The sequence below is a fragment of the Oryza brachyantha genome, chromosome 6 (assembly GCF_000231095.2).
Source record: "Oryza brachyantha chromosome 6, ObraRS2, whole genome shotgun sequence".
In the NCBI taxonomy this organism is placed as follows: Eukaryota; Viridiplantae; Streptophyta; class Magnoliopsida; order Poales; family Poaceae; genus Oryza; species Oryza brachyantha.
The window spans coordinates 6,352,818-6,375,206 of record NC_023168.2 but is presented as its reverse complement, the minus strand read 5'-3'; the positions used below and the strand labels follow the sequence as shown (position 1 = coordinate 6,375,206).

At 47.2% G+C, this 22,389-nt stretch overlaps 1 protein-coding gene and 1 long non-coding RNA gene across 2 annotated transcripts; both read right to left on the bottom strand.

Annotated features, from left to right (window-relative positions):
* Positions 1–384: 384 nt before the first annotated feature.
* Positions 385–2,014, bottom strand: LOC102701923. The gene is made up of 6 exons (XM_015838525.1): positions 1,980–2,014; positions 1,745–1,892; positions 1,499–1,563; positions 1,363–1,396; positions 930–1,265; positions 385–843 (listed from the first exon to the last, which is right to left on the bottom strand). The coding sequence occupies exons 3-5, from the start codon at positions 1,546–1,548 to the stop codon at positions 1,035–1,037; spliced, it is 315 nt and encodes a 104-aa protein (XP_015694011.1). The 5' UTR covers positions 1,549–1,563; positions 1,745–1,892; positions 1,980–2,014; the 3' UTR covers positions 385–843; positions 930–1,034.
* A 10,651-nt stretch (positions 2,015–12,665) lies between these two features.
* LOC107304462 lies at positions 12,666–13,966 on the bottom strand. Its single transcript, XR_001550545.1, has 4 exons — positions 13,916–13,966; positions 13,441–13,514; positions 13,215–13,328; positions 12,666–13,114 (listed from the first exon to the last, which is right to left on the bottom strand). It is a non-coding gene; the product is annotated as an uncharacterized LOC107304462 (long non-coding RNA).
* Between the last annotated feature and the right edge of the window lie 8,423 nt (positions 13,967–22,389).

Genomic DNA, 22,389 nt, shown 5'->3' with positions numbered 1-22,389 from the left:
GTGTCTGAATGTGAATGTAATACTATCTTAAAGCGAAGCACATATGTCTTGCATCCTTAATCATGCAAAAGAACATGCTGCAAATGCATCTTAAACTCACCAAATTGGACAAATTCACCGCAATTTTTCACTAAACTGAATGTAATACTAAGTGTAGCACATGTATTTTCACTTTTGCAACCTTTATCAAGAAAAAGAACATGTTACACACGCATCTTAAATTCTCGTAATTTCATTGCCAAATTAATCAAATTCTGTGCAACTTTTTTATACACAGTATCATCTTAACAGTAAACATGAATCTGAATGTAATAGTACTATCCAAAGTGTACCACGTATCCTCACTTTTGCAACCTTAATCAGGCAAAAGAACATGCTGCAAATGCATCTTAAATTAATTTCATTGCCAAATTGGTCAAACTCCGTGCAATTTTTCATACACAGCACCCTCTTAACAACAAATAATGTGTCAAAATACGCAAATGGTACATCAAGAATTCCAGCCCAACCATTCAAATAATAATAATGATAATAATAAACCACACTAAACTATACTGTTACTACAAAGAATCATTGCAACAAGCAGTTGTACCAAAGTATCAAAAAATTTTTTGCCAAGGAGGCTATGGACCTCCTAAGCTTAATGTTGATGGGCATCTCCTTGTTGGAGGCGATCCTCTGCGTGCCCTCCTGGCAGGTCACTGGAAGTAGCGCTCAGGCAGGTCACTGGCAGTAGCGGTCCTGGGCTTGCTGCCGCTGCAAATGGCAAGCTGGGTGTCCTCGATCTCGAACAGATCCTCCCTATGCTCGCTCGGCTGTGGTATTGGCGTTCTCATGGACTTTCTGTAGACACAACAGATTTCAGTCAGTTCAGTTGGTAAATTGTTGACCTTTCTCTGAATCATTTGTACTTCATAGATTTTGTTGACCTTCTCTGCACGCTCTCCTCCTTTGGTGCTGCTAGTTTCGCTGATGCAATTGGTCCCAGAACCGGAAAGCATTGGTCATCAATCAGTTAGCTATACTAATGATAGTTAGTGAGCTATACTATTACATCGAGATCTTTGCATCCGCTTCCTGCTGGCACTGCTGAGTTTCTTGGCACTCGCCGCATACAATGTGTCTGAAGCGGTCTCTGGATTTGCAATGTATCCATCCTTTATTTGTGCAGCTCTGTCAGAACCTTGTTGTTGCTGTGCCACCTCGCTTGCTGGAGGAGGTTTCTCTGGCATGTTTCTGTTGCGATTTATCTTCTTCTTGGTCTCCTGCAATAAGAGAGGATAAGAACAGCTCATCGCACCAATTTGCCTTGAGATTGATGGTACAAAGTTGGAGCAAGAACATTTGCATCAAATCCTTTACCTCCAATTCTGATGTTTTTGCATTGATGATAGCCCTGCAACAAGCAATCTCATGTGAGCTGCTTTTAGCTTTCAAGAGAAGGAAAAATGGTGGTTAATTAGATACATTCTGTAAATGCCATCAACAACCACAACACCTCCCAAGATTCACACAATGATCAGAGGGCCATGAACTCGCGCTGCTCATTCCAAGGTTGAGCTCCTGCAAAACAAACATGATCGAACAAGCAAGTGTTCATCAAGAAGATGCTGATGCGATAACCCAATTGCAAAAATTCCAATGGCAACTGAATAGTGAACAACGAAATTTCTAGATAAAATTTGGGGGAGAACATACCGCCAGGATCTAGGAATTTGCCTGCGGCGATTAGCGGCGAACTCACCCGCTCGGCAAGGCTTTTGTTGTCCGTCGCCTGCCCCCTCCTCGCACTCACGTGCAGGTACGTCGGCTTCTCATCCTCGCCATTGCCACCCCGGTGCTTGCTGTCCTCCCCGGTGACCGCCCTCTTCCCCTTCTGCGCAGCCTTCCCCCTAGCGCGCGATCAAGAGCAATGGCACTGAGTTAATCTCCGACGAAGCTGAGAAGGAGAGGGGCACAGGGAGTCGCACATGCGATACCTTGGAGGAGGCGGCGTCAGCCTTGCGCTTGGCGACGGCGGCGGTGGCAAAACCCTAGGCGCTGAAGGGCGAATTTTTTGAATTTTATTTATTAAATAATTTATAAATTTAATTTTGTATTTCAAGAAAATCATAAAACTAACCTCCTGCCGCCATCTAGGAGGGCGGAAAGGTGACGTAGCAAACGGCCACTCGGTTGCGACGAACGGCCGGAAATGGCGAAAAATTTTGCATTTAGACTGTCTATAAGGGCGGAAAAGGCCTAAATGAAAAAAATCAAAAAAAATATGCTGCTACCGGGACTTGACCTCCGTTCCAAGTGAGACGATGACCACTAAGCCAAGGCAGTACTTGTGATCAAACAATTACATATGTTATATATATACGTGTCTAACTGCGGTTCAATCAAAAAATTCTAGGTTCAATCAAAAAATTCCCGGGCGGCACGACGAATTTTGCATTTAGGCCGGACCTAAATGTAAAATTTCCTGTGCCGCCGTTTCCGGCCGTTCTTCGCGATCGAGTGGCCGTTTGCCACGTCACCTTTCTGCCCTCCTAGAGGGCGACAGGATGTTAGTTTTGTGATTTTTTAAAATGCAAAATTAAATTTGTAAATTATTTAATAAATAAAATTCAAAATTCAAAAAATTCCGTGAAGGGTAGAAGTGGCCACCGGTCCGCGAACAGTGCCAGACGGTCCACAGACGTGGGTGCGGCCCACTCGGGCAAGCGCGCGGCGCAAGGCCGACGACGGACGAAAAAGCAGGCATAATCGTTGCTCCTTTTTATTATAGTATATATAGATATAGATATAATTGTGTCTATATCTGTATTTTTGGGCACTTTGACAGTTATGATTTACACTATGATGCCAAGAAGGGATGGAGCGAAGGGATACTTGCCCAGTTTCTGACTAGGTTAGTTTACCAAAATTGTTTACGAGACATTTACTGTTATATCATTTTGTGTATGTGGGGTCATAATATTGCATCATATAGAAAAAATATTTAGAACTTTTTAGAAGTTGTGCAAGATTATTTCATCATCCTATATGGTTATCCATTTTGGATGGTTGTTAACAAACTTGTGAGCTAGTACTGAGTAACTTCAATACAAAGTGAACTTGTGAGCTAGTACCGATATGTTAGTATTGAATTCTATGTTCATCTAAAGCCCTATGTTGGTTGGGGGCAGGGCATATTAGTTGGTAATGAATTTTCTGTAATAAGGGGCATATGAAAACATAACATTTTTCTTTGTTTCAAGGGAAGTTTGTGAACAGTGAACATGGTGCAAGATTCATCAAAATCAAGTCTACAAGTTTGCGAACTTTTTTTTTTTAAAAAAATCATCATCATCTTAAAACTGCTCATCACTGAATTCCCCCTCTTGAGTATTTCTATTTTATGCACAGAGTGTCTTTTTGGTGTTGTGCACGGCTTACCTACTGTTAAAACACCTTTGCTGAAAACTATCTATATTATATTGCAGATCACTTTGATTGATGAAATGTATGGATAGCATTCTTACCCTGGTGAATCCTTTCTTGGATCTCTCGCATTTTCTGTTGGTGTGAAGCTGGTTTGTTTCAATGGGGCGGAAGTGCTACCGGAACGAAATTTGAGAGAAGTACCAGGAAAAAAATGAAGACAAATGACTTGAAATGCATTAGAATTATCTCATTTTTCAACCGTCTCTGAAGTCATTTATGTTAGTCGTTAAACCTTGTGCTAGTTTTATTTGTCATGTCATGTTTATTTCTGCACTGCGAGACCGATCTTTTGAGTCTAATTAATCCATCATTAGCATATGTTAGTTACTGTAGCACTTATGGCTAATCATGGACTCATTAGACTTAAAAGATTCGTCTTAAGATTTCTTATATAACTGTGCAGTTAGTTTTTGGTTTATCTATGTTTAATGCTTTATTTAGGTGTCCAAAAATTTGATCTGATGTTTTTGGAAAATTTTTTTGGAAACTAAACAAGGCCTAAATAAGAGAAAACCGAAAAGATGCAGCCATATTTACGCAACGCCCAAACTCGTGTTTGTCTGTTTTTCGTTTTTAGATAAGCTACAGTGCTTGCACAAGGTGTTCGTCTAGGTGTTCGCGTGCGTTCTGCTCGCCGATTCGTTGGAATTTTGTATCAGGGCAAGGTTTAGAGCTTGAACGCGTGATCGAGTGTTGGAGGGGGTTCTCATGCCTCGGCGTCGCACTCAGTCTCTACGCCGGCGGTCGGCGTCACCGCCCGGGCGCACTCCATATGGTTCCGGCAGCCGCGCTACGGTCAGCGGCGGGAACGACCACAGGCTGGTGGTTCACCGTGTGGTCAAGGAGGCAGGAGGTCCGGCGAACTACCACGTGCTCACGAAGACGAACTACAATGAGTGGTCCCTATTGATGAAGATAAAGCTTCAGGCAAGGTCGCTGTGGGGCGCCATCGACCCAGGCGATGTCGAGCTCCAGGAGGACAGGATGGCGCTCGATGCCATTTGCAGCGCAATGCCCGGGGAGATGATCTCGACACTAGCGACCAAGGAAACGGCGAAAGATGTGTGGGACTGCATCAGAACCATGCACGTCGGCAACAATCGGATTCGGAAGGCGAGCGCAAAGAAGCTGCGCTCCGAGTACGAGGCTCTCACGTTTCGCGACGGGGAGTCGGTGGAGGACTTTGCCATGCGCCTCAACACCGTCGTCACGCAGCTGGCCACTCTAGGAGATCCCGAACCAGAGGACAAGGTCGTCGAAAAGTATCTTCGCGTTGTGCGACCCAGGTTCTCCCAACTCATTCTGTCCATTGAAACCCTACTGGATATTTCTTCCCTCTCGTTGGAGGAAGTCACCGGTCGTCTCAGATCAAGGCGGCCGAGGACTCCGACCAGTCGTCGTCGACGGCCTCGCCTGGCGCAGGCGGCAAGCTGTATCTCACGGAGGAGGAGTGGCTAGAATGCCACAAGAAAGATGTTAACTACTCGAGATCGTAGAGGGCAAATGGTATTAGTAGCTAGGTAGTATTTCGATCATGAACTAGTTGCTGATACAACTCGCCGATCCAACCGGATCGTCGCCGCCGCCACCAACGCCACCAGCCAGTTCCAAGCCGCCTTCGCCCGTGTACCATTTGTCTTTTTAAACATACGCACGCCGCACGCAACGCACCCCCTCGCCAGCTTGCACGCGCCAGCTCAGCGTGAAGCCCACTCCGGCCCAGCGTACTTGCAACTTGGTCATCGGTCTTGTTTGGGCCGTGTAGTATTCTCCTGTAGCATATCCGGTACACCATCACCATCATCTTCCGGCTTCCTGACAATCCCCTCCCGTTGCGCTTCGGCTTGCCCCCAAGCCGATGCCGCGGGAAAGCGGCGACGAAGATCCTCCATATCCTCCCAAGTAGCAGAAGCCGCCAAAGTACCAGACCACTGAGTCAGCAACTGAACACAAGTGCGATTGCCTTGGCTCCAAATGCGACGGTCCAGAAAGTGATGGAAAATGAGATGTATCTGACTGGTCGCCGGTAACTCCAGCTTGCTAGCGACAGATCCAATCCTCTCAAGTACATGAAAGGGTCCAAAATATCAGAATGCCAGTTTATGATTGGCGCGATGGGCAATTGACGATTGCACGTACGGCTGAAGCTTGACATACACCCAATCCCCAACAGCAAATTCCCGAAAACTGCGCTTCTGATCTGCATAATGCTTCATTTGCAGTTGAGCATGTTGTAAGTGTTGCTGAAGCAGTCGCTGCATCAAGTTACGTTCTTCCAGCCACTGTTGCACATCAGCCTGCATGCAATCCGTTGGTAAAATGCCCAATTGAACTGGCGGTTGACCATAAAGGACCTCAAAAGGAGTCTTGTCCAGAGATGAATGATAAGCACTGTTGTACCAAAATTCAGCAAGGTATAACCAAGAAGACCATTTTGTCGGTGTGGCATGAACAAAACAACGAAGATAACTGTCCAAGCATTGATTCACATGCTCTGTCTGTCCATCCGATTGTGGGTGGTACGCTGAACTCATGTGTAATTTGGTGCCAGTCTGAGCAAATAAATGATTCCAAAATTGACTTGGAAAATTTTTGTCACAATCTGAAATGATTGTTATGGGTAAACCATGCAATTTATAGACATTGTGCATAAACACCTGGGCCACCCCAGTAGCAGAGAAAGAATGCGACAAAGGAAGGAAATGGGCATACTTCGAAAATTTGTCCTCCACCACCACAAAGATGCAATTATAGTCGTGAGAACGGGGAAGTCCTTCGATGAAATCCATCGATATTATCTTCCATGATCCAGCTGGAACCGGCAGGGATTGCGACAGACCTGGGTACTTAGCCCGATCTGGCTTGGCCTGAATGCACACCTGACATTTTTGAAGTTGGTCAACCAAAATGGTGGAGCAATGATTCACTTGGGAAGTAATGTCCTGCAGCTGAATTGTTTTATCCATGTACTGGAATGCCATAGATTTGTTCACCCAATTGATATGCATAGGACTATATTGCTCTAACCAATCCATGCACATAACTATATCGTAATTGCCCAATGGAAGCAATCTGAAATCATTTTGGAAATCGAAACCTTGCATCCACCAAATGCATGCAGGTATGTGCTGAGAACACGTTAACTGACCCCCATCAGCCACCTTCACTTGAACGGGACACTGCAGGTCCTTGACCCCATGCAGCCTGCTGCCAATCTGATCATCAATGAAAGAGTGGGTACTTCCCGAATCAATAAGCATGAGTAATTCCCGGTTCTGAATCCAACCACGCATTCTGATAGATTTACTTGACTCTGTGCCTGACAATGCTTGTTGAGAAATTGCCATTAGGCTTGTATCTTCCTGCTCAGTCAAGAATAGGGGATCACTGTCAGCTTCTTTCGATAGCATACCCACCAGTTCCTCAACTACATGCAGCTGCACAGTGTTAGCACATTTGTGATCCCTTCCCCACCTTTCTCCACATACAAAGCATAGACCCTTAGCTTTCCTGTAGGCTTTAAGGGCAGAAAGCTTGTCATCCTGAGATTTGACAGATTCACTCACAGGTGATCCCGAGTGGTGCAACCCCGATGCAGACCTAGGTGCGCTGAATCGAGGAGCAGGTTTAATGTAACCAACTGGATCTTGCTTCTTGTACTGAACCGGTATGCTTTCCTCTACAGCTTCTTCATGCAACAGTGCAATAGCACAGGCAGAATCGAGATCCCTAGGGCGTTGTACCATCACTACAGTCCTAATATCCTTCCTGAGACCTTGCATGAACTGAGTAACAAAATAAGATGGTCCTGCCTTGTCCTCAAAAGCTAACAGCTGGTGCATGACATTATCAAACTGTTCCGCATATTCAGCTACAGAAGCAGTTTGCTTAGTATGAATCAGTTGCCTAAGAAGAGTCTCCTGCCTGTCCTTAGTAAACTTGTCACTCACCCTAGCACACAATTCTGCCCACGTTGCATTTTCTAGCTCCTGATAAGCCGACTGAAGCCAAAAAGCTGCTATACTATAAACATCAAAATACTTTTCGCAGTTAACTCGCCACATCTGAGGGTTATCACCTGAAAACTGAGGGCAAATCATGGGTGGCACATTGCCTTCCAAACTCGCAGCCCTTCCACTGCTGAACATAGCCGAGGTGCCCGAATTCGGAGAGAACTCATGTTTACCTTGACGGTTCGGAGGGGTGAGCTCCTCAGTGTCGATGAAGGCAGGTAACCTCTGGGACAATAATTCCAGCTTCTCCACCTTCGAAGTCAGTGTGCGGACCGCAGCGCCGAGATCCACCACCTTCTTCTCCACCTCCGGGAGCCGTGCTTCAATCGACCGCTTGAGATCACCAAAATCAGCGCGATTCTTCTCCTCCGCCTCCTCTCGTTTCCGCTCGTTATCCTCCATCATCTTCAACAGCAAGTCCAACCTTGCTCTCCTGTGCCATGATTTGGGCAGCTTGCTTGGTGATGTACCTTGGCTTCTCCAGGATTCCGATCCGATGCGCTCACTCTGAATTCGACCAACCACAGGAGGCAAGTTTCCTTTTCGCGGAGACGATCAGTGATCACCCCCAATCCTCCTGATGGAATTTTACGGCAGAATCGAGAGATTGTTGAGCGCCTCGAGGCTTTGATAACAAGTTGTTAACTACTCGAGATCGTAGAGGGAAAATGGTAGTAGTAGCTAGGTAGTATTTCGATCATGAACTGATTGTTGATACAACTTGCCGATCCAACCGGATCGCCGCCGCCGCCAACACCACCAGCCAGTTCCAAGCCGCCTTCCCCCGTGTACCGTTTGTCTTTTTAAACATACGCACGCCGCACGCAACGCACCCCCTCGCCAGCTTGCACGCGCCAGCTCAGCGTGAAGCCCACTCCGGCCCAGCGTACTTGCAGCTCGGTCGTCGGTCTTGTTTGGGCCGTGTAGTATTCTCCTGTAGCATATCCGGTACACCATCACCATCATCTTCCGGCTTCCTGACAAAAGAACGGGAGGCGAAGAAGGGGAGTGGCGCAGCCAATAACCGTGGCAAACGCCGCGGCGGGCAAGGCCGGACTGGCAGTGGCAGCGCCAACCCGGCGCGCAAAACGGACAAGTGCCGCAACTGCGGCAAACTTGGTCATTGGGCCAAGGATTGTAGAAGCAAGCCCAAGCAGGAGCAGGCCCATGTTGCCCAGGAGGAGTTTGAGCCTACTCTCATGCTGCTGACTGGCGGGTGCATCGACGACGTGGAAGAAGTGGGCGCGCCGTGCGTCGCGCTGGCGCCGCCCGTGTCGCCGCCTCACCTGCTCACCGTCGAGTTGGAGGAGAAAAAGGTCTTCGCCGCGCTCGACGACGCCGACCACGACTGCAAACGCTGGATCCTCGACTCCAGTGCGTCGAACCACATGACCGGTTCGAGGGAAGCCTTCTCCGACATCGACACCAACGTCACAGGTAATGTCCGGCTTGGTGACGGCTCACTCGTCCGCATTGGTGGCCGTGGGACGATTCTGTTCGCCTGCAAAAACGGCGAACATCGCATGCTGCACAACACCTACTACCTCCCACGGCTCGCCGCCAACATCATCAGCGTGGGCCAGTTAGACGAGACGGCTACAAGGTGGAGGTCCATGGCGGCGTGATGCGCGTGTGGGATGAGCAGCGCCGTCTGCTGGCCCGCATTCCACGCACCCCCGGCCGGCTGTACGTGCTCGACATCAACCTCACACGACCGGTCTGCCTCATGGCGAGGGCAGGAGAGGAGGCGTGGCGGTGGCACGCTCGGCTCGGCCACGTCAACTTCAACGCACTGCGCAAAATGGGCGGGGAATCATTGGTTCGTGGTTTACCTCTTGTGTCGTAGGTCGAACAAGTGCGCGAAGCATGTCTCGCCGGCAAGCATCGGCGAGCTCCCTTTCCCCAGCAGGCGCAACACCGGTCCACCGAGCCCCTCGCGGTTCTCCACGGTGACCTATGCGGGCCGATCACGCCGGCTACCCCGAGCGGCAACCGCTACTTCCTACTGCTCGTCGACGACTACAGTCGATACATGTGGCTGACGCTGCTCGCCACCAAGGATGCCGCACCAGCCGCCATCAAGCACGTCCAGGCGGCGGCAGAACGTAAAAGCGACCGCAAGCTTTGAGAGCTTCGGACCGATCGTGGTGGCGAGTTCACGGTCGGGCATTTCGCCGAGTACTGTGCGGAGCTCGGACTGCGACGTGAGCTCACTACCCCGTACTCACCGCAGCAAAACGGTGTTGTCGAACGCCGAAATCAATTGGTGGTGGGCACGGCGCGCAGCATGCTGAAAGCAAAGGGACTACCAGGTATGTTTTGGAGGGAGGCAGTAAACACTGCTGTTTATCTCCTCAACAGGTGCTCGTCCAAAAGCATCCATGGCAAGACGCTGTACGAGCTCTGGACTGGAGTCACGCCGGCCGCGCATCACCTTCGCACGTTCGGGTGTGTGGGACACGTGAAGGTGACCGCCCCGACGAAGAAGCTCGACGACAGGAGCAGACCGATGATCTTCATTGGCTATGAACTCGGCTCGAAAGCGTACCGCGCCTATGATCTGGCGACACGACGCGTGCATGTCTCCCGCGACGTGGTATTCGACGAGGAAGCGCAGTGGAATTGGGGTGGCGAGGCGGCCGCCGACGTCGTCTCTGACTTCACCATTGAGTACACCACGGTGTACCACCCAGTAACGTCAGCTTCAACGCATGCCGGCACGAAGCATGGGGGAGCTCCAACCTCGCCACGCACGCCTGCACCAGGCCCGTCTCCCACAACCTGGCCTGTGGCCGAAGAGCCACCGGTGGAGTTTGTTACTTCCCCACCTGACGTGGAGAATGAACTTGATGCGGACCACGACGACGCGCCACTCCGTTTTCGTCGCATCGACGACGTGCTCGGGCCTACGACGGCGCCGGGGCAATCCGTCCGCGAGCCCAGCGAGGAGCTGTTCGCGGTAACTGCGGAGGAGCCGGCGTCCTTCACCGAGGCAGAACAGCACAGCTGCTAGCGACAAGCAATGATCGAGGAGATGCGCTCCATCGAGGCGAACAAGACCTGGCAGCTCGTTGATCCGCCAGCGCCCGATCGGGCTCAAGTGGGTCTACAAGGCCAAGAAGGACGCCGTCGGCAACATAACCAAGTACAAGGCATGCCTGGTCGCAAAGGGATACGTGCAGCGGCAAGGCATCGACTTCGACAAAGTCTTCGCACGGTGGCGCGGCTCGAGTCGGTTCGCTTGCTGCTGGCTTATGCGGCGTGCGAAGGCTGGGCTGTGCACCACATGGACGTCAAGTCGGCGTTCTTGAATGGCGAGCTACTGGAGGAAGTCTACGTTGCGCAGCCACCGGGATTCGTCATCGACGGGCAAGAACACAAGGTGCTGCGCCTCGACAAGGCGCTCTACGGGCTTCGTCAAGCACCACACGCTTGGTACGCCAAGCTCGACGCCTCGCTCCTAGTGCTTGGTTTTCATCGGAGCAACTCGGAACACACCGTGTACATGCGCGACGCAGGGGTGCACCGCTTAGTGGTCGGGGTGTACGTCGACGATCTCATCATCATGGGTGGCGACTCCGGCGAGCTCATGCAGTTCAAGGAGGAGATGAAGGGCACTTTTCAGATGAGTGATCTCGGGCTGTTGAAGTACTATCTTGGCCTGGAAGTGATTCAATCTGACGAAGGGATCACGGTGTGTCAGAACGCCTACGCGCAGAAGGTTCTTGAGATGGCTGGCATGACCGGGAGCAATCCGAGTCTGACCCCTATGGAGACACGCCTGAAGTTGAGCAAGTCGAGCGCCGCTCCCGCTGTTGACGCCACTGATTATCGGCGAATAGTAAGTTCTTTGCGCTATCTGGTGAATTCAAGACCAGATTTGGCCTACGCGGTGGGGTATGTCAGCCGATTCATGGAGAAGCTCACTGTCGAACACTTGGCGCCCGTGAAGCGTGTGCAGCGATATATCACTGGCACCATCGGCTATGGCTGTCATTTCAAGAGGAAGAAGGATGCTGCAAGTCTCGTCGGTTTCAGTGACAGTGATCTCGCCGGTGATCTTGACACTCGCAAAAGCACCACCGGCGTTTTCTTCTTCCTCGGCGACAATCTGATCACCTGGCAGTCACAGAAGTAGAAAGTTGTGGCACTGTCGTCTTGCGAAGCTGAGTATATTGCGGCGACATCCGCTGCCTGCCAGGGAGTGTGGCTGGCGCGTCTCCTTGCTGAGCTCCGAGGAGAGGAGGCCGAAGCAGTCACACTGAAGATAGATAACCAATCCGCGATCATGCTCAGAAAGAACCCTGTCTTCCACGACCGCAGCAAGCACATAGACACGAGATATCACTATATTAGAGAATGCATTGAAGAGGGCAGGGTTAAGGTCGAGTTCATCGGCACCAACGAGCAACTAGCACATATCTTGACGAAGTCACTTGGGCGGGACAGGTTCATGGATCTTCGTTTCAAAATTGGGCTCGTCGAGGTTTTCACACCGCGCAAGGTTTAGGGGGAGATCAGCGGGGCATGCACACGTCGCGAACTCGTGGGGATGGACGCGAGCAATCCGTGACGTGGGACGGCACCAGTGCTGAAATTTTCATTTCATGCATCTTTGATTGCTATAAATAAGGAAGAGAAAACCGAAAAGCTGCAGCCAGATTTACGCAGTGCCCAAACTCGTGTTTTTTCGTTTTCGGATCAGCTACAGTGCTTGCACATGGTGTTCGTCCAGGTGTTCGCGTGCGTTCTGCTCGCCGATTCGTTGGGGTTTTCCTAACAATTTCTTAACCGCCTCTGAAGCGTTTGGCTGTTGGTAACATGAGGAAGGTTAGGGCTATGCGTATCTACTTCATTCGCTTCAAAATTGGAACCTCAAACGAGCTGCTATATGTGTTTTCTTTTTCTAGCTTTGAATGTTGAACTTAATTTGGACATGTCGTCTTATTTCTGGTTTGGTTATCGTCTGCATAAATCACCAACGTTAGATAGGTTATACAAGAAAAACATTGATACTAGTTTATGTTTCTCCATCAAAGATGTACAGACTTTTTATATATCGTCTCCTTTTCGATTAGTCAGGATAATCCACTGCAGGACTGATTTCCAGGGCATGATGTACTAAGTACTAACTGAGATTTCAATATTCCCTGACAAAAAATAATTATGTTCTTTGGATGATATGGATCTCTAGTGTACAGATAACATATATATTGTCAACTGGAGATGTGAATTTCATGTGCACCATTACTAGTACTAGGCTATACGACAGACATTTAACATTGCACGATTAAGTCAGAAATATAAAATTGTAGAACACGCAATCCATATAAAACAGCACACATATCACACACTTCTTCCTAGCTAGTAGTACAGTCATGTGATGAAATCCAAGACAACACAAGTGATTCCTACTTATTTTTAGGGATAACAGGAGAGATAGAGTAGCCCTTCTCATCCGAATAAGAAAGACCCACACTTCTTAATCACGACAACATCATGAGACTTGTTGTAACTTCTCGGCTCCACTGCCATTCATCATTAAGGGCTATCAGGGGGAAGGCTTCTTATTTCCACCTTCTTCAAATCCTGATTTAAATCTTTTATGTTGATAACTAAAGGAGGTAGTCCTGCAAATTTGCATACATCAACCATTAATTCGACCAAATTACTCTGTAGCCCTCGCAGAAATACATGTGCACAGAAAAAAAAAAGAGTAAGAAACTATACCCAGATCATCATCATCCGGTGGATTACCACCGGGTGCAGGGTGATGAGCTTGTTTGGTCTGGTCCTGGCCCTTTCCCTTTTCCTCCTTGGTATGGACCGTATGGCCACCTTGTTCTGAGATATATATATAGAGAGAGAGGTAGTTCATTCAGGTCAGTACGATCTGCATTTTATCTCCACTGATCCTCACATCAAGCAAATAATAATAAGATAGAAAATGTTTGACCTCCTTTCTTTTGCGATGTTGTCCCCGCAGCTTTCTTGTTTTTATCCATTGTGAGTGCGGGAATCAACTTTCAACTGCGGATGAGAGAATTAAAATGGAAACATAACATATACTGCATATAACACAAAAGTGCCTTTTTCTACACTCCCGTGAAATTAGCTAAGTTGCACACATCTCTCAAGGGTGTATAGTTATACATACATATTTATATATAATTGCGACCATTGTTATGCATGGATCATACAGCCAAAAGGCTGTAGCGAGGAACAATTTGACAATAGCGTAGAAAAAACATGATAATGTTTGATCGACTGATATCTAAAGAAGTTACCTTAAACCCTATACAGCATGCATGCTTGTTTATAGTATAGAAAATAAGAAACAAACGAAATGTAGCATAGAAATTCCTTTATTTTTTATACCAAAAGACAAGAGATCTGCCATCATATATTAGCAGGAGGAAGCAAAGAAGTACCTTGGAGATTCAAGAACGACGCTCTGGAAGGCCTGATAGAGGGTAAAACAGAAGGAAAGGAAGAAAGTATAAAAGTGCAGTGAGCTTGCAATTGCTCTTGTTCCATGGGGCACTATATAATAGAAAGGGAAGAGATAAATCTCCCTTCTGCCCCTTGACACAAGTATAAAAGTGCAGGCTGTCCAAATGCAGACATAGCCATTGTGGCAGGCAGATTACTTGCATAGCTAAATATCCTTGCTTGTCAGTAGGGCTGGATACCGAGCCAGCTTGGCTCGGCTCAGCTCGTTAGCCAGATCAAGCTAGCTCGTTAGGCTCGTAAATCTGCAATGACCGCAAAAATGTAAATATAAAAAACACAATCTAAATACAATTCAAATATAAAATACATCTGAATTCAAATCCATGCCTACATAATTTCATGATCTAGATTGTATATATTCTAAGTACCAAAGCATAAAGCAATTTAGAAAATTCCCTTGGTGTAGTTTGTTTAGCTCGTGAGCCAGCTCGAGCTGGTTCGTTATCCCAAATAAGCTAAAACGTTTGCTTGGCTTGTTAAGAAATTGAAACGAGTCGAGCCAAGCCGACCCGAGCCAGCCACGAGCTAGGCGAGCTACCGAGCCACTAGCTTTTCGTTCAGCCCTACTTGTCAGTATGTATTGGATGTACACAATGTGCTATAGGATGCCCAATGGAAGTACACAAACCACTGTCTATTGACACAGGCTTGGTGTTGACACCTCTTTTGCACTGTCTGGTGACCACTGCCTCTGCCCGCAGCCTGAAGATGGGCAACAGTGGCGACAGTGCGCGTTGATCTGCTGAAGCACCACCGTGTTCTGGTTATTCTCAATCTGCATAAGCATGTAAGTCATGGTAAGATCTAGAGGTAGAGGTGGTTGCTGCTAAGTATGAGAACTGTCAGGATCATCCCAAGGGGGACTCTGGGTGTAAGCACGAGAGTGATGGTGTGACATCCCGTTGTCACACCATAAGTTAGTGAAAGATGTAAATATGTACTTTTTAGGGCAGCAAGCTTAATTTGAAGATATTAATATGATCTTTGCAAGCATTTGTATTGTCTGCACCAAAATGATATGCAAGTAGATCAAACTCATCCTTAGCACAGGATATATGATTATGTATAAATTGGTGATCTGATACAGAGTGGGGTTGATCTTATGGTGACGAGCGCTTGCAACAAATGTAAATGATGCCAAGGGTAACTCAAAGTAGCAACGTGATTTGATAAAGAAAGCACTCTCATGTCAAGCACAAGGCCACCACCACCACCACGATAAATATAAGATAGTACTGTTCTTCGTCTAACAATAAACAGTTGGAACAAACATCTGGCCCATGGGATGTCATAACAAAGTCAATTTATATATGTGTGACTGGAGATTGGTCAAGATGCCATCTTAACCAAGGACAGTCTGTTGAAAAAGCAAGTACTAGAAGATTTTTCTCTGGGAAAAAAAAACAAGTAGCATAATTCCAAATGAGACCATTCTTGATTTGTTTCTTATTCTAAATTATAAATGATGTTTGCATGGAATTCATCGATCCAGGGTTTCCTTCTCTCGATTTAATAAAACTTGAATCATGCATTTGTTCCAAAAAAAAGGACATATATTGAATGCACTGCAGCACATGTAAAGGTATGTACAACTACCAAGTTTTTACGCACTAAAAGCACCGCTCTGATACTCACTCAGAGCAGGGTTTGCCCATTCTATTGGATAAATTTATTCTGTATGGCTGTATGCATGGTAGAAAAGACAAGCTGTTTCAATGACAATGTATACTAGTACTAGCTGCTCTGAAGTCAGATGCTCCAGCTTGCCCCCCCCCCCCCCCCCCTTTCAGATGGCAGTCAACAGCATGATTGGTTTGGAGGATCAGTCAGAGATGCCCTGCTTGTGTGACATGTCAAATTGGCAACCCGATCGGTATGCTCTCTTCAATTTGTGGTATTAATCAAAGAAAATTTGGTTAACCTGCTGTTAGAGCATTATAAGGTGGAAGTGCGAGGGGAGAAAAGGCGTGGCGTCGCAGATATGTAGGGGGTAAGAGAAACAAACCTTCCCTTCTTTTTTCTACTTCCCCCAAATCGTACACGGATCAGCGGATCAGTCGAGGAGGGCCATGGCTGATCTCTCCGATATACCGTGCACCGACGAGGCTGCACGCTGCCGCCGTGGAATTGCCGGCGGATTTGGCCGAAGGCGTTGGCATGGGAGAGCGGCGAGAGGATCGGCGGCGCTAGATTGGGAGTTGGAAGACATCGACTGATTTGTGACAAGCACGGCAAGGATGGGAGGCCGAGGCAACGATCTTCTCCGGCGGGGAGCACTGGGACGCTGCATGCGGGGAGATGTAATCATGGAAGGCGACACTCCCGACAAGCTGGATGGGGGAAAATTACGCTAAATCTAATCAGTGGGCACTTAACAGTCTTATCGCGCGACGGCGGTTCGCGGCGGTGCGAACCGTTACATTACAAAAATTAAGATGCGGATGTGTTTTACCGTGCTGTCTGAAACACGTTGACGAGGACCGAGAAGGCCCACATGTTATTGCGGGTACTGTTCGAATTTGAGGAGTCGTGGATCACCTACGTTCTTATGTTTTTATATCATTTTTCTTCTCATGAAAATTTCTCTTAAATTACTCGTCTAATTTACAGTCCGATTGCACCACTATGTTCGTAACAATTAAATCGATCTCACATGATTATGTTTTATGAAAAAAAATACAAATTACTTTTATAATATACCTAAATTACTTTTAGATTTCATTAAATTACTTTATAGTCATAAAAATAAATTTAGTAAAGCATAAAAGCAATTTATATATATTATAGATGTAACTTAAAATAAAAGTTAAGTAACTTGTTACGGCATTAAAAGAAATCTATTGTGGAGATAAAAACATAAGTCTATCTAAAAATTAGATTTAATCAACATATCATAGTTACCCCATAACGGATTTACTTCTAATGTCATGACAAATTACTTCCTTTTTATTTTAAGTTACTTCTATAATATATACAAATTACTTTTATGTTGTATCAAATTTAAATAAAAGTAAAGTAACTAAGTAAGTAACTTGTTACGACGTTAAAAACAATCTATTGTAGGGTAAAAATATAAGTCTATCTAAAAATTAGATTTAATCACTGTGGAATACCCGTACTAGAGGTATCAATAGACTACATATATACATACAGTCGTAGGGGTACCGAATAGGAATAAGATTATATCTGTATGGTATCAACCGGAGTTTGGTTACTATAGGATTGCATGCCACATGTACCGGATCCGAGTTGTAACTGAATTAGGATAGATCTTAGTCTTATCAGATTAGGACTCTATCTGTAAACCCTATCCCCTACTATATAAGGGGGATATGGGCACCTCTCATGGGGAGGGCGAGACAGACCACATATTCAGATCGGCTAACTTCTAGTTGATCTGCCCACAATCCAATACCATCACCGAGCAGGAGTAGGGTATTATCTCGCTAGTCAAGAGCCTGAACCTGGGTAACCCTGTGTCTTCATCCTAACCATCGATCTTTACGCCTCACTAGCCATCCCATATATATTGCCGACATCCAAATCGTCGACAGTTGGTGCGCCAGGTAGGGGAAGCTACTCCGAGGTCTCCGACGAGATCAATGGACCCAAACTCGAAGATCATAAAGACAAAGTTTGTCCCAGGGCAAACCTTCAAGTTCGGTGGCATTAGATTCCTCGCCGATCGGGGTGTTGCGCTCTCCTACACATGTTTAGATTCATCTGGGCTAGAGGAGGAGGTGTGCCGCTTTGAACCAAACAACTTGGCGCTGTTTCAAGATGAGATTCAATCTAGATCTCACCACATCGAGCTGCTGTCTCCTGAGTCAGCACCTCCGCCCCTCGGGATCGAGGTCAATGCAAAACCGAATACTCAAGTCGTCGCATTAGACACCTACAGCAGCTCGGGAAGCTTCGTTCCCCCAGAGAGGTCTTCACCATCACTCGGGCAACAACGAACGAGGCTGAGAAGGAGTGCCAAGAGAAGCAAGCAGCCAAGCTGGCCAGAGAACAGCGGCGGGAAGACGAACGCCATCGACTTGAAGACGAAGCCAGACGCCAACATGAGAATCAACCTCATGAACATCTAAGGAGCCACCCGCGCAAAGTGTAGCGCGATCTACTCCACACTCGGGTTGAGAGGCATGCAGTTTTTAAGAGCCCTCAACAAAACCTCCAAGCGGCGGCGGATCTTCTCGGTGACGTCGTTCAGCAGATAACTCAGCAAGATCTACTGATGGTTGAAACCATCAACAAGATCAAGGCAATGGTGACAACAGCTGCGATCCAACACTCGTGGCAACATAACTCGGGAACACCCCAGGTACGGTCGGAGGCTCAGTCGACTAGGTCACCCCGATCTAGATCGAACGTTTCCAAACGACCATTCGGATCTCGGCCACCGACTGATAACAGATTGCACCGAGCATCTCCCGAAGCTGAGCAGAGGAAAGACACAGCCAGCAAGCAACACCGCCTCAATGACGAAATCCGCCGACTGGATAAACAACGCTAAGACCTTAAGGCCGTGAAGAAGCGTGTCTACCAGGAAGATAGCTTCAACCTCTGCCAAAAGATCGAACACCAACGCCAAGCTAGCCAGGACGGTCGTCGTCAGGACCGCGAATATGACAGCTATAGTCGAGGGTCTAGGCATCGGTCACCCGAGAGCTCTGACAGCGACGTGACTGACGGTGTACCGGCCTTCATTAAAAACTTGAGTCAGCTCACATGGCCGACTGATTTCAAGCCAACTAGCATCGAGAAGTATGACGGCTCCACCGATTCCAAGGCATGGCTAACAGTGTACAACATGGCTATCCGAGTAGCCGGCGGCGACACTAAGGCAATGGCCAACTATCTACCGGTCACTTTGGACGATTCGGCTGGACGCTGGTTGTTGGGGCTCCCTAAACAGTCTATTGACTCCTGGGCAGAACTCTATAATCGGTTCATAGCCAACTTCCAAGGCACTTACGATAGGCCACGGCCCAAATACGACCTATACTAGGTCCAACAGAAGAAGAACGAATCTCTCTGGGCCTACATCAAACGGTTCTCTGAGGTTCGGAATTCCATCCCCTTCGTCAAGGATGACGTGGTCATCGCTGCCTTTTGCAAAGCCGTGAAAGATGAGCCATTCATTGCGAAATTCACTCGCAAAGAGCCAACTACAGTCAAGGATCTCTTTGACATGGCTAACTCCTATGTTGTATCGGCAGATGCAGTCTCTGTATCTCGTTCCGACCGGCATGATGACTCGGACAACGAGAATCCGGGATAATTAAATCTACTGCTCATTAGCTCTTCATCTGTTTACTGGATCGACGTCTAGATGCGGTTATACGACTTCGTGGCTACACCCTACTCACTGTACCGAACTAGGTAAACGACGCTATGCTCCGCGCTGGCTAAGTCCGCCCGGGGGCTGTCGGGATAGGCACACGCCACGAAACCAACTCATCTCACGACTAAGAGACATACAACAGTAAAAGACTACTAGCAAACAGATTAACACCAAACATGATTGAAGATCGCCGAGTGGTCAAGATGAAACGAGTGGTCATCAATGACCCTAGTTTCCAACAGAAGGTCATAGGTTCTTCATCAACTTCATCGTCCCGAGTGGTGATCCCATTACCATACCAAATGCATGCATCGTCACCATGTTGACGCATCAACTTCGTCGCCTCTAAGTGGTAATCCATTTACCATGTCGGCCACGTTTCTCTTCGACATCGGGATCGTCACCACCAAATCGTGATCGCATCCGTATATCGCCTGTCGTCATCGCCATCAATGAGAGAACTTGTGGAATATCGAACAGCTAAGTCCCTTTCATACTTAGTACTTTTTCTATAAAGGTTTCCTCTTTCTCCGTCCTTTGATTGCCCATGCCGAGTGGTTTTCACCCTCAGCAAGCCAGTCGGGGGGCTAGACCGTATTATGTCATATGGTTCCTTTAAAAGTCTACTGTTTAAAAGCTCTTTTTTGATCACGAGACCAATATCTGAATAAAGCTAAACAAACTTCGCGGCTACGCCCTACTTACCGTACCAAACAGAGTAATACGCTACGCTCCGTGCTGGCTAAATCTACTCGGGGGCTGTCGGGATGGGTACACAGCACAAGTTTACACGGCTCATTTTAGATTGCGAGATCTAAATCAGAATAAAGACTTAAAGTAATAGCAAAACAATTTATATTACAGACAAACAAATGTCTTGCAAAAGACAGGTTACTACTAATGGCCATATTTCCTATTTGCAGGTCAAAGGTTCGAACTATGGAGTCGGCACCAGCTTCAGTCTCCTCCACTAGCGCCAACACCTTCTCCGAGTCGCAATCGGCTATAAAATCTTCGACAGTGGCTGAAAAGACTACCCAGGGGCAAAGGGACTTCATTATGACAAAGACTTGACGAGCTGCAGTCATCACCATGTCCCTCACCTCCTTGGCCACGCGCTCGGGTACCTCTTTAAAGCCCCTGAAGGATTTTATTGGGTGGCATGGAGCTGAAGCTGGTCACCATAGTCTCGAACGACCTGAAGATGACCAAAAGCCGCAACAGCAAACTGGTCCCGAGTAGCTTTGACTACATTAAGTCGGGCCTCGAGATTGGCTACTACGACACGGGGTGCTCTATCGCACCAAATCTCCAAAATTTTCGAACTAAAATGGTTCAACGACTCCAAATCTCCAAAATCGACTAAGTGTTACTGTGTCCCTCTGTGGGCCTAGCAGACCGATGCGTAAAATTCGGTGCTGGCATATTTGATACCATGTTGACGAGAACATTGTGAGTTTATGGTTCGTCCAAATGGTGACATAAAATTCGTGATTTCTCACATTTTGGGAATCAACGGTACGCCTATGTTATGGGCCCATGGCCGTACTCGTACATGCGTCAGTTGATATCGCCCATGTCACTTAATTGCGCTTTTCAGCTTGTGCCTAAACTTTGAGTAAACTTAAATATACTCGGTACTAACTACTCGGCTGTAACGGTTAGGCAGTGCTGCATAACCTACCCTACGGGCACAATGTAATTATAAATTACATGTCTGGGGAGACATGGCACAAAAACCATCTCCAAATCACTCGTGTTCAAATCGCTCGGAAAGAGCAACAAGAGCTGGGTACCACTCGGGTCCGGAAGCACTCAAAACATTGTTGCTCGAGTCAGAAAACTCGAAACTTCGAGAAACATCTCTTACATAACAGTCCATAGAAGACTCTATGTTTAATTGTTACGCATTTAAGCATAGAGTCGGTCGGGGGCTACACCTATTAGGTGCATCTCCGATGCACCTAAGCATTTTTTATACAGTCTCTAAAAGACTTTATGTTTAATTGTTACGCATTTAAGCTAGAGTCGGGGGCTACACCTATTCCTTTCTTCCATTTGGAGCCATCCATAGCCTTTACAATCATCACAGAGTACTCGGGATCACTCGGGGAGCGCCAGGAAGCACTCGGATAACGTCAAGCATACTGTGTGAAGATACGCCTGATGATCAACAATCTACACGGATGATTTGCGTGGCTATGTACGACTCCGGGGGCTGCTGTGGAATACCCGTACTAGGGGTATCCGTAGACTATATGTATACATACAGTTGTAGGGGTACCGAATAGAAGGAGATTATATCTGTATGGTATCAACCGGAGTTTGGTTAATGTAGGATTGCATGCCGCATGTACCGGATCTAGGTTGTAACTGAATTAGGATAGATCTTAGTCTCATCAGATTAGGACTTTATCTGTAAGGCCTATCCCCCACTGTATAAGGGGGATAAGGGCACCTCTCATGGGGAGGGCGAGACAGATGACATATTCAGATCGACTAACTTCTAGTTGATCTGCCCACAATCCAATAACATCGCCGAGTAGGAGTAGGGTATTATCTCGCTAGTTGAGAGCCTGAACCTGGGTAACCCTGTGTCTTTGTCACGCCTAGAAATTTACACCAAATTTCTGAACAATAGCATGTATTAAATCTCGGTCCAGGCATCAGCCCGAGTACACACTATGACAAATTAATACACAGTTCCACGTCTTAAAAACAAATAAAAACAATTATCTATCGAAATGCAGCGGAAAAAGAAAACAAACTAAACCATCTAATCTTCAGCTTCAGCTGGCGATGACGGCTCCACACCACAGGCATTCTCGACGGCGGACTGAACCTCACTTCAACCTTCGGAACAACCTTCTTCTGACACAGGCTCGGGCACTTGCTCTGGTGGGGGAAAAAATTACACAAGGCTGAGTACAAACCACCGTACTCAACAAGTAACACCCAAGAGAGAGAATAATGAATGCAATAGGGTATCAAGGGATAGGCTAAGGTTAAATTGCACAAAGCTACAGTAATTTAGCAAAACAGTAG